The 15,203-nt window shown below is 46.8% G+C and overlaps 1 protein-coding gene across 1 annotated transcript in view; it reads left to right on the forward strand.

Annotated features, from left to right (window-relative positions):
* The window catches only part of SPATA7 (spermatogenesis associated 7), a 47,500-nt gene that overhangs the window by 17,649 nt on the left and 14,648 nt on the right, over positions 1-15,203 (forward strand). Inside the window, exons 5-6 of the mRNA XM_040332434.1 lie at positions 8,597-8,727; positions 13,716-14,122. Of these exons, the coding sequence (XP_040188368.1) occupies positions 8,597-8,727; positions 13,716-14,122 (538 nt within the window). The remainder of the gene's footprint in view (positions 1-8,596; positions 8,728-13,715; positions 14,123-15,203) is intronic.

Below are 15,203 nucleotides of genomic sequence, written 5' to 3' on the forward strand. Positions count from 1 at the left end.
CTCTGTTTGCTTAACTAAAAAGCTTTTTGTCCTCCATCATCATCAGGAACATTGCATGACCTAAGTAGACACAGAGGCGTTGCTAGGGGGGTGCGGGCCGCCCCAGGTGACACCCACTAGAGGGGTGACACCATCCCGATTTAAAAAAAAAAAAAAAAAAAAATTTTTTTACATTTTTTATTTTTTTTTAGCTGACATGTGGGGGGCCGGCTCCCCCCGTGACTTCAGCGATGAGCGCCACGGAATTGGAGCGCCGAGCGCCGCGGTACAAGAGAAGAGGGGGTTGCGGGGTGACAACGCAGCACCATCCATCCCCTCCTCTCACAGCCACAGGCTGTTAGCGGTGGTCGGCAGTCGGCACACAGGCACAGCCCCCTCCTCTCTGTTTGTGTGTACAGAGGGGGAGGGGCCGAGGGGACCTTCTGTCCATGTGCCGTGGCGCTGCATGCGATGATCTGAGGTACTGAATGGGGAGGGGGGGTGTTTGCACCTGGGGGGATTTCACTGAAGGGGTGGGGGGATGTACTAAGGGGGTGTTTGCACTGAGGGGGGTTTCACTAAGGGGGGTTTGTACTAAGGGGGGGTGTTTGCACTGGGGGTTGCACCGAGGGGGTTTGCACTGAGGGGGGGTTGCACTGAGGGGGGGATTTTTACTGAGGGGGGGTTGCACTGAGGGGGGGGTGTCTGCACTGAGGGGGTCTCTGCACTGAAGGGGGGTCTGTGTAACATGCAGGGGTCCAGAGGTGCAGGTGGCTGTGTAATGTAAAAGGGGTGCAGTGATGCAGGGTGCTGTGTAATGTAAAGGGGTGCAGAGGGCTGTGAAGTGTAAAAGGGTGCAGGGGGCTATGTGATGTAAAGGGGTCCAGTGATGCAGGGTACTGTGTAATGTAAAGGGGTCCAGTGATGCAGGGTGCTGTGTAATGTAAAGGGGTGCAGGGTGCTGTGTAATGTAAAGGGGTCCAGTGATGCAGGGTGCTGTGTAATGTAAAGGGGTCCAGAGGTGCAGGGTGCTGTGTAATGTAAAGGGGTCCAGAGGTGCGGTTGTGGAGAGGGGTACACAGTAGTAACAAAAAGATATTGAAGGATGCAGAGGTATGCAGGGGGCACAGTGGGGTGTTTTTACATTTTAACGTGTGGGGGGGGTGCCAGATATTGGATCCGCCCCTGGTGCCAAATGCTCTAGGTATATTTTACCGCACCAGGTGACACCAACCCTAGTGACGCCACTGAGTAGACACCCATCCCCCCCCGTTTCCATTGTTCCATATGTGCATGGACGCTAGTTTGGGGCTTATTCAGTATGGCGGTGCAGTAATGGCGTGAATAGTGGCGATTTCTGGTTATAAGTAGTGTGGAGTAACTCTGTTTCAGTAATATCGGTCATTACGTGGAAATAATTCAAGTGTTTGTAAACCTCAGACATGAAATATGAACAAAGCCAAACCCTCTATAGTGTGTACTTGTCTCAATCCAGAGCACTAAGGGTCATTTCTGTCTGATGCTTCCTTCCTCTGTTATCAGTCATTTCTGATATTTATTCCTTCTCTTTTACTTTTCTGAAGTTTTGAAAGGATGGGAGCAATAAACCAGCTTGTACAGACAAAGATTGTTTTTTTTTTTTGTAATGGCCAACACGTTTCGGGGCTCAGCACTGAGCTCCTGAAGACAGAGGCAGCTCTAGGCTTTGTGAGAGCCCTTGACATGCGGTCCAACTCTCACCCCTATGATGGGAAAAATAATTCAAGAACAAGAGCCCTTTTCCCATCATGGGGGTGAGTTGGGCTCCATGTCAAGTTTTGCCTAAGGCCTCACAAAGCCTAGAGCTGCCTCTGTCTTCAGGAGCTCAGTGCTGAGCCCCACAACCACCGGCCAGGGTTGTGGGGGTCTACGGGCAGGGGGGTTTATCGGAATTTGGAATCCCCCTTTAACAAGGCGGCCCCCAGATCGTGGGCGGGGACCACCCGGAGATGTCACCTGGTGAACCCGCCCCTTGTGACGTCATCGACTGAGGGCATGCTGGGTCATTGTTGTCACAAGGGGTCACCGATATTCACTGGTTGTTAGGGATGCTGGCGGCCCCGCTCCTGAGTAAGGGCTCTTAACGCTGCCTGAGCACAGCAGCATTAAGGTCCTCTGTCCCCCAAAACAGGGGTAATGCATTGGGTAAGATAGGTGTCCGTGAGGCCCCTGTGAGTGCGAGGCCTTAGGCGACCGCCTAATTAAAGAGCCACCTCTGCCTGAAGACATGGTAGATTGTCAATTGAACACGGGAGGAGAATAGAGAGGGATGGAGAATAGAAGGGGTCTGAGAACCGAGCCTTGGAGACCCTTCTGGAAAGAGGAGGAGAGATGGAGGTAGAGCCATGGGCGTCCGCTCCATAGGGCAAAGGGGGGCAATTGACCCCCCCCTGGAAAATCAAGAAAGGTGTTGAAGAGTCTCGTGGCTGTGGGCTGTCTGAGCAGTCCTGGGCCGGATGTCACACAGACACAGCGAGCAGAGTGAAGCCGCCTCCCCCTCCAGTGTTTATGTGTACACAGGGGGAGGGAACCTGCTGTGCCCATAACGTGCTGATGGCTGATCTGAGGTACTGAATGGGATGTGGGATGGGGGGGGGGGTCTGAGCTGAAGGGGAGGTTTGTGCTAAATGGGGGTCCTTCTGTGCTGAATGGGGGGGCTTTTCTGAAGGGGGGTCCATCTGTGCTGAATGGGGGGGCTTTTCTGAAGGGGGGTCCATCTGTGCTGAATGGGGGGGTTTGTGCAGAATGGGGGGTCTGTGCTGAAGCGGGGTCCATCTGTGTTAAAGGGGGGGTCTGTACATTCTCTAGGCTATATTTATATGGGCATGGAGTGAAGCTGAATTAACTCAAGAGCAATTTCACGCTGCCAGCTGGCGCCGCTTTACCATTGTTTTAGCTGCGATATTTGGCTGCTAGCAGGGTGCTTTTAATCCCTGCTAGCGTTTGAAGAAAGGGTTAAATGCGACTGTGTATCGCCGCTGCGGAAGCGCCCCCCCCGAAAAAATTTCAGCGGACGCCCATGGGTAGAGCTGACGTTGAGCCTAGATAGGTAAAGAATGAACCAGGAGAGTCTCAAAAGCCAAGGGGGTCCTTTTTTTGGAGGAGGTGGAGCAGTTGGTCAACTGAATCCGTGGTGTTTTGAAAGGATGGGAGCACTACAATGTGTACAGACTTTTTAAAAGATTAAAATTTTGTAACAGCCAATGCGTTTTATGAGATCCGTGCTAAGCTCCGAAACGCGTTGGGCCTTACAAAATAAAAATCTTTGTACGAGCTGGTGTATCGCCTCTCATCCTTTCAGAACTTCAACAAACTCCTCTGGAGGGGGGGGGGGGGGTTGGTCCTGCAAGACCCCACAGTTGCTGGTGAGCAGCCTCTAGGAACGTAAACCACCCATTGCCTCCAGAATTATTCTTGTGGTTGAACTTGGTGGACTTGTGTCTTTTTTCAACCTGACTAACTATGTAACTATTGCATTAACCACTTCCCGACCGCCGCATGTAGATATACGTCGGCAGAATGGCACGGACAGGCACATGGGCGTACATGTACGTCCCTGCCTAGACGTGGGTCGGGGGTCCGATCGGGACCCCCCCGCTACATGCGGCGGTCGGATTCCCGCGGGGAGCGATCCGGGACGAGGGCGCGTCTATTCGTTTCTAGCCGCCCCCTCGCGATCGCTCCCCGGAGCTGAAGAACGGGGAGAGCCGTATGTAAACACGGCTTCCCTGTGCTTCACTGTGGCGGCTGCATCGATCGTGTGATCCCTTTGATAGGGAGACTTGATCGATGACGTCAGACCTACAGCCACACCCCCCTACAGTTGTAAAAACACACACTAGGTGAACCTTAACTCCTTCAGCGCCCCCTGTGGTTAACTCCCAAACTGCAACTGTCATTTTCACAATAAACAATGCAATTTAAATGCATTTTTTGCTGTGAAAATGACAATGGTCCCAAAAATGTGTCAAAATTGTCCGAAGTGTCCGCCATAATGTCGCAGTCACGAAAAAAATAGCTGATCGCCGCCATTAGTAGTAAAAAAAATAAAATAAATAAAACTATGCCCTATTTTGTAAACGCTATAAATTTTGCGCAAACCAATCGATAAACGCTTATTGCGATTTTTTTTTTACCAAAAATAGGTAGAAGAATACGTATCGCCCTAAACTGAGGAAAAAATAAAATGTTATATATGTTTTTGGGGGATATTTATTATAGCAAAAAGTAAAAAATATTTCATTTTTTTCAAAATTGTCGCTCTATTTTTGTTTATAGCGCAAAAAATAAAAAACGCAGAGGTGATCAAATACCACCAAAAGAAAGCTCTATTTGTGGGGAAAAAAGGACGCCAATTTTGTTTGGGAGCTACGTCGCAGGACCGCGCAATTGTCTGTTAAAGCGACGCAGTGCCGAATTGTAAAAACCCCTTGGGTCATTTAGCAGCATATTGGTCCGGTCCTTAAGTGGTTAAAACGCATCTGCATAAGGTTCAGCGCTCGAAAAAATACTCAATCAATGGCGGCAGACGGGTTTTATATTAAAATAATTGAACATTATTCCCATAATTGATCACTGCAGAGAAATCCATAGACATCGGACAGTTCCACTCTCCAGCCTTTGATGACTTTAACCCGATCCACTGATAATCGGGACTCGTTCCAGCAGTGATATTTGTGAGAATGTTTCTTGTACTAGTAGAGCCTTTACGCTTTTTTTTTCCTCTTTTGTTTACTTTGTAATATCTCAGTGTTTGATCTGGTTGTCCGGGAGGCATTCATGTTATTGTGAAGGAGACGTTCTCAACATGAATCATCTAAGATTCGCAGTGAGAACAAACACTCAATGTTCTTGGGTGCATCTGAGAATTCTACTTTCATCACGACGCAACGCGTCCGCCGAGCCGAGGGACCGCGACCTTGGTGTGGTTATAACTTCAGTATAAAGAGAAGGAAGGAATATTATGTTCTTAGGCTTTATCATGTTTCTTTAGCAATAAATATTGTGTGTTCGGGTTTTATCGTCTTCTTTGTTGGTGTCTTCTATTGACTCCTGAGATAATTCTCCCGTTATTAGAGGCGGTCTCCCGGCAAACATATAATCCAAAATGCGCGGTACCTCCAGAACACCATTATAGAAAATCAGTGTTAACCACTTGAAGGACAGGCTTTTTCTGCCACATTTACAAGTTGAAATCAGTATCTTTTGCTAGAAAATTACTTAGAACCCCCAATATATATATATATATAATCTCTATCTATCTCTCTATTTATTTATATATATATATATATATATAGATAGATAGAGAGAGAGAGAGAGAGAGAGAGAGAGATTATATATATATATATATATATATATATATATAGGGCAGATCCACAAAGCGAGTACGCCGGCGTATCTACTGATACGCCGGCGTACTTTCAAATTTCCCGCGTCGTATCTTTAGTTTGATTTCTCAAACCAAGATACGACGGCATCTGGGTTAGATCCGACAGGCGTGCATCTTCGTACGCCTTCGGATCTTAGATGCAATTCTTCGGCGTCAGCTGGGTGGCGTTCCCGTCGTAATCCGCGTCGAATATGCAAATTAGCTATTTCCGACGATCCACGAACGTACGAGCGGCCGTCGCATTTTTACGCCGTCTCTAGTCGGCTTTTTCCGGCGTATAGTTAAAGCTGCTGTTTGGTGGCGTACTCAATGTTAAGTATGGCCGCCGTTCCCGCGTATAATTAAAAAAAAAAAAATTGTTTGCGGAAGTCGTCCGTGAATCGGGCTGGACGTAATTTAAGTCCACGTCAAAACAATGACGTCCTTGCGATGTCATTTAGCGCAATGCACGGCGGGAAATTTAGGGACGGCGCATTCGCGCAGTTCGTTCGGCGCGGGGACGCGCTTCATTTACATGAAACACGCCCCCTACTCGCCGATTTGAATTAGGCGCCGTTACGCCGCGAGAGATACACTACGCCGCCGTAACTTACGGTGCGAATTCTTTCAGGATTCAAACCAAAAAAGGTAAGTTACAGCGGCGTAGCGTAGCTCAGATATATATATATATTTGAGATATTTATCTTTATCTATCTATCTATCTCTATATATATATATATTAGATAAATATCTCAAAAAAATATAAATAAAAAACATGCTTGAAGGCCGACCATTTTGCCTGATATTCTTTAAACCATTAAATTCGGTCTAAGTGTGTTCGTCCAGGCAACTAATACAACGCCCAACAAGAATTCTATTGCCTTTGTGGTTGTGTGTGGTGAAGAGATGAGCTTGGGGCGTATTATTTGAATATATCGTATTTATCGGCTTAAAACACACACCTTCACTTTAAAAAGAAAGCTTCAGGAAAAAAAATCTTACATTTTAAATAAACAACTGTGAAGCAAAATAAGGGTCAGTGCCCATCAATGCAGCCTAATCGGTGCCCATCTGCAGCCTCATCGTTGCCATGAATGCAGCACCCACTCCATTGCCATGAATGCAGCACCCACTCCATTGCCATGAATGCAGCACCCACTCCATTGCCATGAATGCAGCACCCACTCCATTGCCATGAATGCAGCACCCACTCCATTGCCATGAATGCAGCACCCACTCCATTGCCATGAATGCAGCACCCACTCCATTGCCATGAATGCAGCACCCACTCCATTGCCATGAATGCAGCACCCACTCCATTGCCATGAATGCAGCACCCACTCCATTGCCATAAATGCAGCACTCACCGTATTGCCATGAATGCAGCACTCACCGTATTGCCATGAATGCAGCACTCACCGTATTGCCATGAATGTAGCACTCACTGTATTGCCATGAATGCAGCACTCACCGTATTGCCATGAATGCAGCACTCACCGTATTGCCATGAATGCAGCACCCACCGTATTGCCATGAATGCAGCACCCACCGTATTGCCATGAATGCAGCACCCACTCCATTGCCATGAATGCAGCACCCACTCCATTGCCATGAATGCAGCACCCACTCCATTGCCATGAATGCAGCACCCACTCCATTGCCATGAATGCAGCACCCACTCCATTGCCATGAATGCAGCACACACTTCATTGCCATGAATGCAGCACCCACTCCATTGCTATGAATGCAGCACACACTTCATTGCCATGAATGCAGCACACACTTCATTGCCATGAATGCAGCACACACTTCATTGCCATGAATGCAGCACACACTTCATTGCCATGAATGCAGCACCCACTCCATTGCCATGAATGCAGCACACACTTCATTGCCATGAATGCAGCACCCACTCCATTGCCATGAATGCAGCACACACTTCATTGCCATGAATGCAGCACACACTCCATTGCCATGAATGCAGCACACACTTCATTGCCATGAATGCAGCACCCACTCCATTGCCATGAATGCAGCACCCACTACATTGCCATGAATGGAGACTCAGCATTGCCGTCAGTGCAGCCTGCAGAGGGGGCGGGACAAGCACCGACATATGGGCATTTTTAATTGAAAGTCCCGCCTCCTGTGATGGACAAAACAGTTGTCCAATGGCAGCGCAGGAGACAGGACTTCATTTTACACAGGACGCTGTGTAAACAGGAAATGCTCTCCTGTATGCACAGCACTCGTCTCGTCCCCTCCAAGGCAGCCAGCATACCTATCTTTTGTGGCCCCCCGGCACCCGGGGATTCGTTGGGGGCCACAAAAGATATATATGTCAAGATTACCAGGTGGGCCATCTGCAACCAGCCCGTGGGCCGTACTTTGGACATGCCTGCCCTAGGGAAACAAAATGGCACGTTTTGAAAACGCAATATGTTTGGAAAAAAATAAATTTTAACTACTTGCCGACCAGCAGCCGTCATTGTACTGTGGCAGCTCGGCTCGTTCCCGCAATAAAATATTCATATAGCTGTTCGTAAATTTGTTCAGTGCATACGGAGCATAAATAAAAATGTTCTCTGGCTATATTCTATGCAATTTGAATGTGTGAATGTGGAAAATTTCACATTATGGACACTAGATGGAGCTAATGAGCATACCTATTTCCTATAGCACCATCTAGTGGCCTTAATGTATTTTTGCACATTCACATATTCAGATTGCAGAAAATTCAGCCTGAGAACATTCGGTTTTGCCAAATTTGCACGCAGTTTCGATGGACGGACAGCGATGTAAATTTTCTTTTATAAATATGCCCCTTAGAGTAGCAGCACGTAGAGACAAATGATTGCAATGCGCACAGCTTGGCAGCCAATAGAAAGGAATGAGTTTAAAGTGCAGCAGCCCATGGGGGGGGGGGGGGGTATAGATTGGTGGGGGGTGGAAGGAGTAGAAATAGCTAGGGGGAAATATGGTAAAATATTTTATAGGGGTGAGAAATGTGTTGTCTTTCTCTTTCTTTTGCTGCTTAATATGTATGTGCAATATAAAATTCAATAAAACATAAAATAAAAAAAGTGCAGCAGCCTATACCAGCCAATTACATTGCTCAAATCAACGAAAGGTGAATTTTGATTGGATAGAGTAGCTGTAGCACTGTCCAATTTCTATTTATTTTTATTTTTATTTTTTTCTCTCCTGAAGACAATGACCAGCAGAAAAGGGAGAGACTGAAGATGGTGGTGACCCGCATCGAGCGCGATTCTGTGTCTTCCAGAGCCTCGTCCTCGCGCCCCAGCTCTCGGGAGAGCTTAGACTCCGCCTTACAGCAAAAGGTGAGATTTTGGGCAACCATGTTTTTTTAGGATATAAATTGATGTCGTTCATCTTTTCTTTGAATTCTTTCTCACAAAAAAAAATCATTATTTTAATAAACAGCAGTTTCAGTGGAAATGTATTTATGTATTCTTTTTTTATTTTAATTTTGCTCCTCGGCGATATGGTGCTTTTGCCGCCCTACCCACCTACAAGCCAGTGTTGTCACCTGCAATATAAATTCTCCACCACTAGATGTCCTCAAACTTGCAGGTTGAATGACAGGCGGCCTTGTTGTAGCAGACCAACCCCCCTCCCCTGCTGAGCCAATCAGCAATGTATATGCTCCCTTCACATTGGAGAGCTCTAGCTCTGACTCCGGGTGGGGGGTGTGGTCAGACTGCTGCACAGGGACACGCACAGAGCCCAGTGCAGACCCAGCCGCAACGTATTGTAGAGCGACAGAAAATTGTTTCAGCATCTTAACCACTTGCCGCCCGCCAATGACAAATTGACGTCGGCAAAGTGGTTGTAGAATCCTGACTGGACGTCATATGACGTCCTCAGGATTCTGAGCCGCTGTGCGCCCCCGGGGGCGCGCATCGCGGCGATCGTTGTTGCGGGGTGTCAGTCTGACACCCCGCAACACCGATCTCGGTAAAGAGTCTCTCACGGAGACTCTTTACCACGTGATCAACCGTGTCCAATCACGATGTAAACAGGAAGAGCCATTGACGGCTCTTCCTCACTCGCGTCTGACAGACGCGAGTAGAGGAGAGCCGATCGGCGGCTCTCCTGACAGGGGGGGTTCGCGCTGATTGTTTATCAGCGCAGCCCCCCCTCGGATCGCCACATGGACCACCAGGGAAGGGCAAAACAAAAAAAAATGGGGGGGGGGGAGTAAAAAAAAAAAAAAAAAAAGGATGCAAAAAAAAAAGAGATGCCAATCAGTGCCCACAAATGGGCACTGACTGGCAACAAGTAAATCAGTGCCGCCCCACAGTGTCCATCAGTGCCACCCCACAGTGTCCATCAGTGCCACCCCACAGTGCCCATCTGTGCCGCCCATGAGTGCCCATCAGTGCCGCCCATGAGTGCCCATCAGTGCCGCCCATGAGTGCCCATCAGTGCCACCTATGTGTGCCCATGAGTGCCGCCTATGTGTGCCCATCAGTGCCGCATACCAGCGCCGCCAATCAGTGCCACCTCATCTGTGCCCGTCAGTACTACCTCGTCGATGTCCATCAGTGCCATCTCATCAGTGCCCATCAGTGCCACCATATCAGTGCCCGTAATTGAAAGAGAAAACTTACTTATTTACAAAAAAATTACAGAAAAAAATAAAAACGTAATTTTTTTCAAAATTTTCGGTCTTTTTTTAGTTGTTGTGCAAAAAATAAATCGCAGAGGTGATCAAATACCACCAAAAGAAAGCTCTATTTGTGGGTAAAAAAGGACGCCAATTTTGTTTGGGTACAGTGTAGCATGACTGCGCAATTGCCATTCAAAGTGCGACAGCGCTAAAAGCTGAAAATTGGCTTGGGCGGGAAGGTGCGTAAGTGCCCTGTATGGAAATGGTTAAACAAGTAAGCCTGTGTTTTTTTTCATCGATGGTACAATTAAATAATAAAATCCACTGCACCCTTAACACCACCAAAGACAACCTTACAAAGGAGGTCCAGCTCCCCACATGAAAAAACTCCCCCCCCCCCCGGCCACCCAAGCCCCCTCTCCCCCTTCACTAGCCACTCTTTATTAGAGTAGAATGGCTGGTACTGGTACTCTTATAGGCAGTACCAGGGGGAAAGCTAGACATTATTTCTCCCGGGGCAAAGAATCAGTTTGGTGCCCCCCCTTATGGGACAAGATTAGGCAGAAGTGAGAAACTCCCAGGCCATAGCTGTTGAGTCAGCTGTCTGTCCCCTCCCCCGTGCTCCTCTGGTCCCCCCCCTGCTCCTCTGGTCCTCCCCCTGCTTCTCTGTCCCCCTCCCCCCCAGATGAGCACTGCGGGGAGAGGAGGTGAGTGCTGCGGAAAGGGAGAGAAAGAGCCACCAAAAGAAAGCTCTATTTGTGGGAACAAAATGATAAAAAATTAATTTGGGTACAGCGTAGCACGACCGCGCAATTGTCATTCAAATTGCGACAGCTCTGAAAGCTGAAAATTGGCCTGGGCAGGAAGGTGCGTAAGTGCCCGGTATGGAAGTGGTTAAAAGGTGATCATTCAAATCAGGCCAACTGCGTGCGCGCCAACACGTTACCCTGAAAACAGAATTGTTTTGGCAAAGAGCAATTCAGACCAATCCGAGAAGATAATTCCAGCAAATGACGCCAAATCACGGGGAAGAAAAGCACATTTACGCCGGTCACAAAATTGCTGCAATTTCCCCCGCCGAGCAGAAAAAGTACATTCCGTCCGATGCGGCGATTGTTCTGCTATTCTCCGCGACAAGCAAACAAACAAACACTTAGCAGAAACGACTGACATAACGAATCGAAGGAATTAGGGGAAAGAACATTCAGATTCCCGCGTCTGCCCAAAAAAAAACAACAACAACTTGGCGGCAATGCGACATTTTCTACAGAACGATACAAAGTGTCACGAAGACGCACGGCGATCGAATTACCTGCAATCATTTTCTCATTAAAATGTTCAGTCCACCAAAATCGTACCGCTGGTGCCGGATTGGTACTATTTTCCATAAAAGTTATTTAACTCCTTCCCACCCAACATCCCTCTAAGTAGGTCTTTATGCCCCCCCCCCCCGGGGGCGGGAAGGACTGCCCAATCACATGACTGGCTGTTACAGTGGTCACATGATTGGGCACCAGTCCTACCAGCTCACCAATCATTACTAGAGATCGGGAGCGGTCTATGACAGCTCAGTCACTGTGCTGGGAGCATGCACACGACATAATAATACATTGATGTATTCTAATGCGAGGGCAACGCGTTTCGGGGGCCTAATCTCACCCCTTCATCAGGGCTTAAAGATGGCAAACAATGTATATGTCTGTGTGAAAAAAATTATAAAAATGTCATTCTTGTACAGTGTAGCACGACCGCGCAACTGTCATTCAAAGTGCTTCAGGGCTGAAAATTGGTCTGGGCAGGAGTGGGGGGGGGGGGGGGGGTTTCAGTGCCCAGTAAGCAAGTGGATAAAATCTCATGTATAATATATTTTGTGACTTTATGTAATTGTCCTTGTGATGTCAATTTCTATATATGAAAAAGTCCACGGGTACAACTTTCTGGGTGTGTGGTGTATATGCACATCTAAAGGGATCCTGGGAATGTTGTTTTGTATATGCACATCTAAAAGGATCCTGGGAATGTTGTCTTGTATATGCACATCTAAAGGGATCCTGGGAATGTTGTCTTGTATATGCACATCTAAAGGGATCCTGGGAATGTTGTTTTGTATATGCACATCTAAAGGGATCCTGGGAATGTTGTTTTGTATATGCACATCTAAAGGGATCCTGGGAATGTTGTTTTGTATATGCACATCTAAAGGGATCCTGGGAATGTTGTCTTGTATATGCACATCTAAAGGGATCCTGGGAATGTTGTTTTGTATATGCACATCTAAAGGGATCCTGGGAATGTTGTCTTGTATATGCACATCTAAAGGTATCCTGGGAATGTTGTCTTGTATATGCACATCTAAAGGGATCCTGGGAATGTTGTCTTGTATATGCACATCTAAAGGGATCCTGGGAATGTTGTCTTGTATATGCACATCTAAAGGGATCCTGGGAATGTTGTTTTGTATATGCACATCTAAAGGGATCCTGGGAATGTTGTTTTGTATATGCACATCTAAAGGGATCCTGGGAATGTTGTTTTGTATATGCACATCTAAAGGGATCCTGGGAATGTTGTTTTGTATATGCACATCTAAAGGGATCCTGGGAATGTTGTTTTGTATATGCACATCTAAAGGGATCCTGGGAATGTTGTTTTGTATATGCACATCTAAAGGGATCCTGGGAATGTTGTTTTGTATATGCACATCTAAAGGCAGGGTTTGACAAATTTGCTTGGAATCTAGGAGCCAGCTTAAAAAGTTAGGAGCCAGAAAACGTGCCCCGTCCCGACGAGCTTGCGCGCAGAAGCGAACGCATACGTGAGCAGCGCCCGCATATGTAAACGGTGTTCAAACCACACATGTGAGGTATCGCCGCGATTGGTAGAGCGAGAGCAATAATTCTAGCCCTAGACCTCCTCTGTAACTCAAAAGATACAACCTGTAGATTTTTTTAAACGTCGCCTATGGAGATTTTAAAGGGTAAAAGCTTGTCGCCATTCCACGTGCGGACGCAATTTTGAAGCGTGACATGTTGGGTATGAATTTACTGGGCGTAACATTATCTTTCATAATATAAAAAAAAAAATGGGGATAACTTTACTGTTGTCTTATTAAAAAAAGTGTAATTTTTTCCCAAAAAAGTGCGCTTGTAAGACCGCTGCGCAAATACGGCGTGACAGAAAGTATTGCAACGATCGCCATTTTATTCTCTAGGGTCTTAGGATTAAAAATATATATAATGTTTGGGGGTTCTAATTAAAGGGAAGAAGATTGCAGTGAAAATAGTGAAAAATGACATTAGAATTGCTGTTTAACTTGTAATGCTTAACTTGTAATACCAACGGCCACCACCAGATGGCGCCAGCTCACATCTGGTGGTAATAACTTGTAATACCAACGGCTCACCACCAGATGGCACCAGCTCACAAAAAAATAAATACAATTTTTGCCCCCCTTCCAAGCCAAGTCGCCAGGACCCTATTTCTAGTCGCCATGGCAACCTGGCGACCGGGATTTGTCGAGCCCTGTCTAAAGGGATGCTGGGAATGTTGTTTTGGAACTCATAGACAGTTTGAAGGTTACAATTGACATAAGTTCCACTGTAACAGAAAGTGATACATTTTGAATGTTTGAATTTGCGATTCTCCATCATCCCCCTTGAAGTGCGACGAATGAACGCGTGAAATCTCTATTTCCAGGATCTCTATGAAGGATACGGTAACAACGCACACCGACCGTTTTCATATTCCGATCCCGGGGCTTCGCCCGTTTCCTTCATCTCCTCACCCCGACACTTCCATTCCTCCGAGCACGCCGCAGACATCAGGCGGAGGCACCCCCCCGACCTCTCCGGAGCGTCTACCAGGATCGGCTCCGCCGGCTGGGGCGCCACCCTGCGCAAGTTCCAGGACAACCGCCAGAAAGCCTACAGCGGGGACCTGATAGAGAAACACGCCCATCACTTCACCAGCAAGCAGCGACCCTTCACGCCGCGGACGCTGAAGACGCCGGCTAAGTCCGCACTGGCGCAGAGCCGCTTTTACACCCCGCCTAGGAGGAAGAGGAGGGAGGTGAGCGAGGCCGAGGTCCAGACCGATCTAAGCAGGTGAGACCTGTCGCAAGAAACGCTGTCCTTCTTCGCTTTATTATTTTCATGTCATAAAAGCACCCCCAAACAGGGGAAGGGGGGGCGGTCTGGAGAAGAATCCAGTATGTAAAATGTACCAAGAAAAGGTGATCATCCAGAAAGGATGATCAAAAAAATAAGTGTTTCGGGGGTTTACTCTCCCTTCATCAGGGATTAGGTATAATGTGACCAGGGCGGCCATCAGGAATTATGGGGCCCCTTACACAGCTTCAGGCATGGGCCCCCTGGAGCTGCTGCCTCAAATTGAGAAGCGGGGGGCTGGCGCAAATTGAGAAGCAGGGAGTGCCGCCGTTAATTGAGAAATGGGGGGGGCGTGAATTGAGAAGCTGGGGTGCCATGAATTGGGGGGTTGCCCTGGGGACTTCTGGGCCCCTTACGAAAAAAAAAAAAAAAATATATATATATATATATATATATATATATATATATATATATATATATATATATATATATATATATATATATATATATATATATATATATAAATATAAATAAATAAAGGGGGGTAGCCTTCCGGGGCCCTGGGGACCTTTGGGCCCATTAATAAAAAGAAAAAATATATATATATAAAAAAAATATTTTTAAAAAAAAGGGGGTAGCCATCCTGGGGACCTCTGGGCCCATTAATAAAAAGAAAAAAATATATATAAAAAACTATTAAAAAAAAGAGGGGGTTGCCATCCGGGGGACTGGATACCTATGGGCCCTTTAATAAAAATAAAACAATATATATAAAACAATATAAAAACAAAAAAAAATATATAAAAAAAAAAAGGGGGTTGACATCCGGGCCCCTTACAGGTGTACTGCCAGTACCCCCCTGATGGCGGCCCTGAATGTGACTTCATAATCCACAAGAAGATGGCGACACATCGGTATAAATCAGCGGAGTCGTGATATTTTATGTAAAAAAGCTATATTTTATGTACAAGGGGAATACAGCCAAAAAGAAACCAACGCGTTTCGGCTGCATTCCCCTGTACATAATAAAATATAACCACTCTCCTGATTTATACCGATGTGCCGGCATCTTCTTGTG

Source organism: Rana temporaria, chromosome 13 (genome assembly GCF_905171775.1).
Source record: "Rana temporaria chromosome 13, aRanTem1.1, whole genome shotgun sequence".
Taxonomy (NCBI): Eukaryota; Metazoa; Chordata; class Amphibia; order Anura; family Ranidae; genus Rana; species Rana temporaria.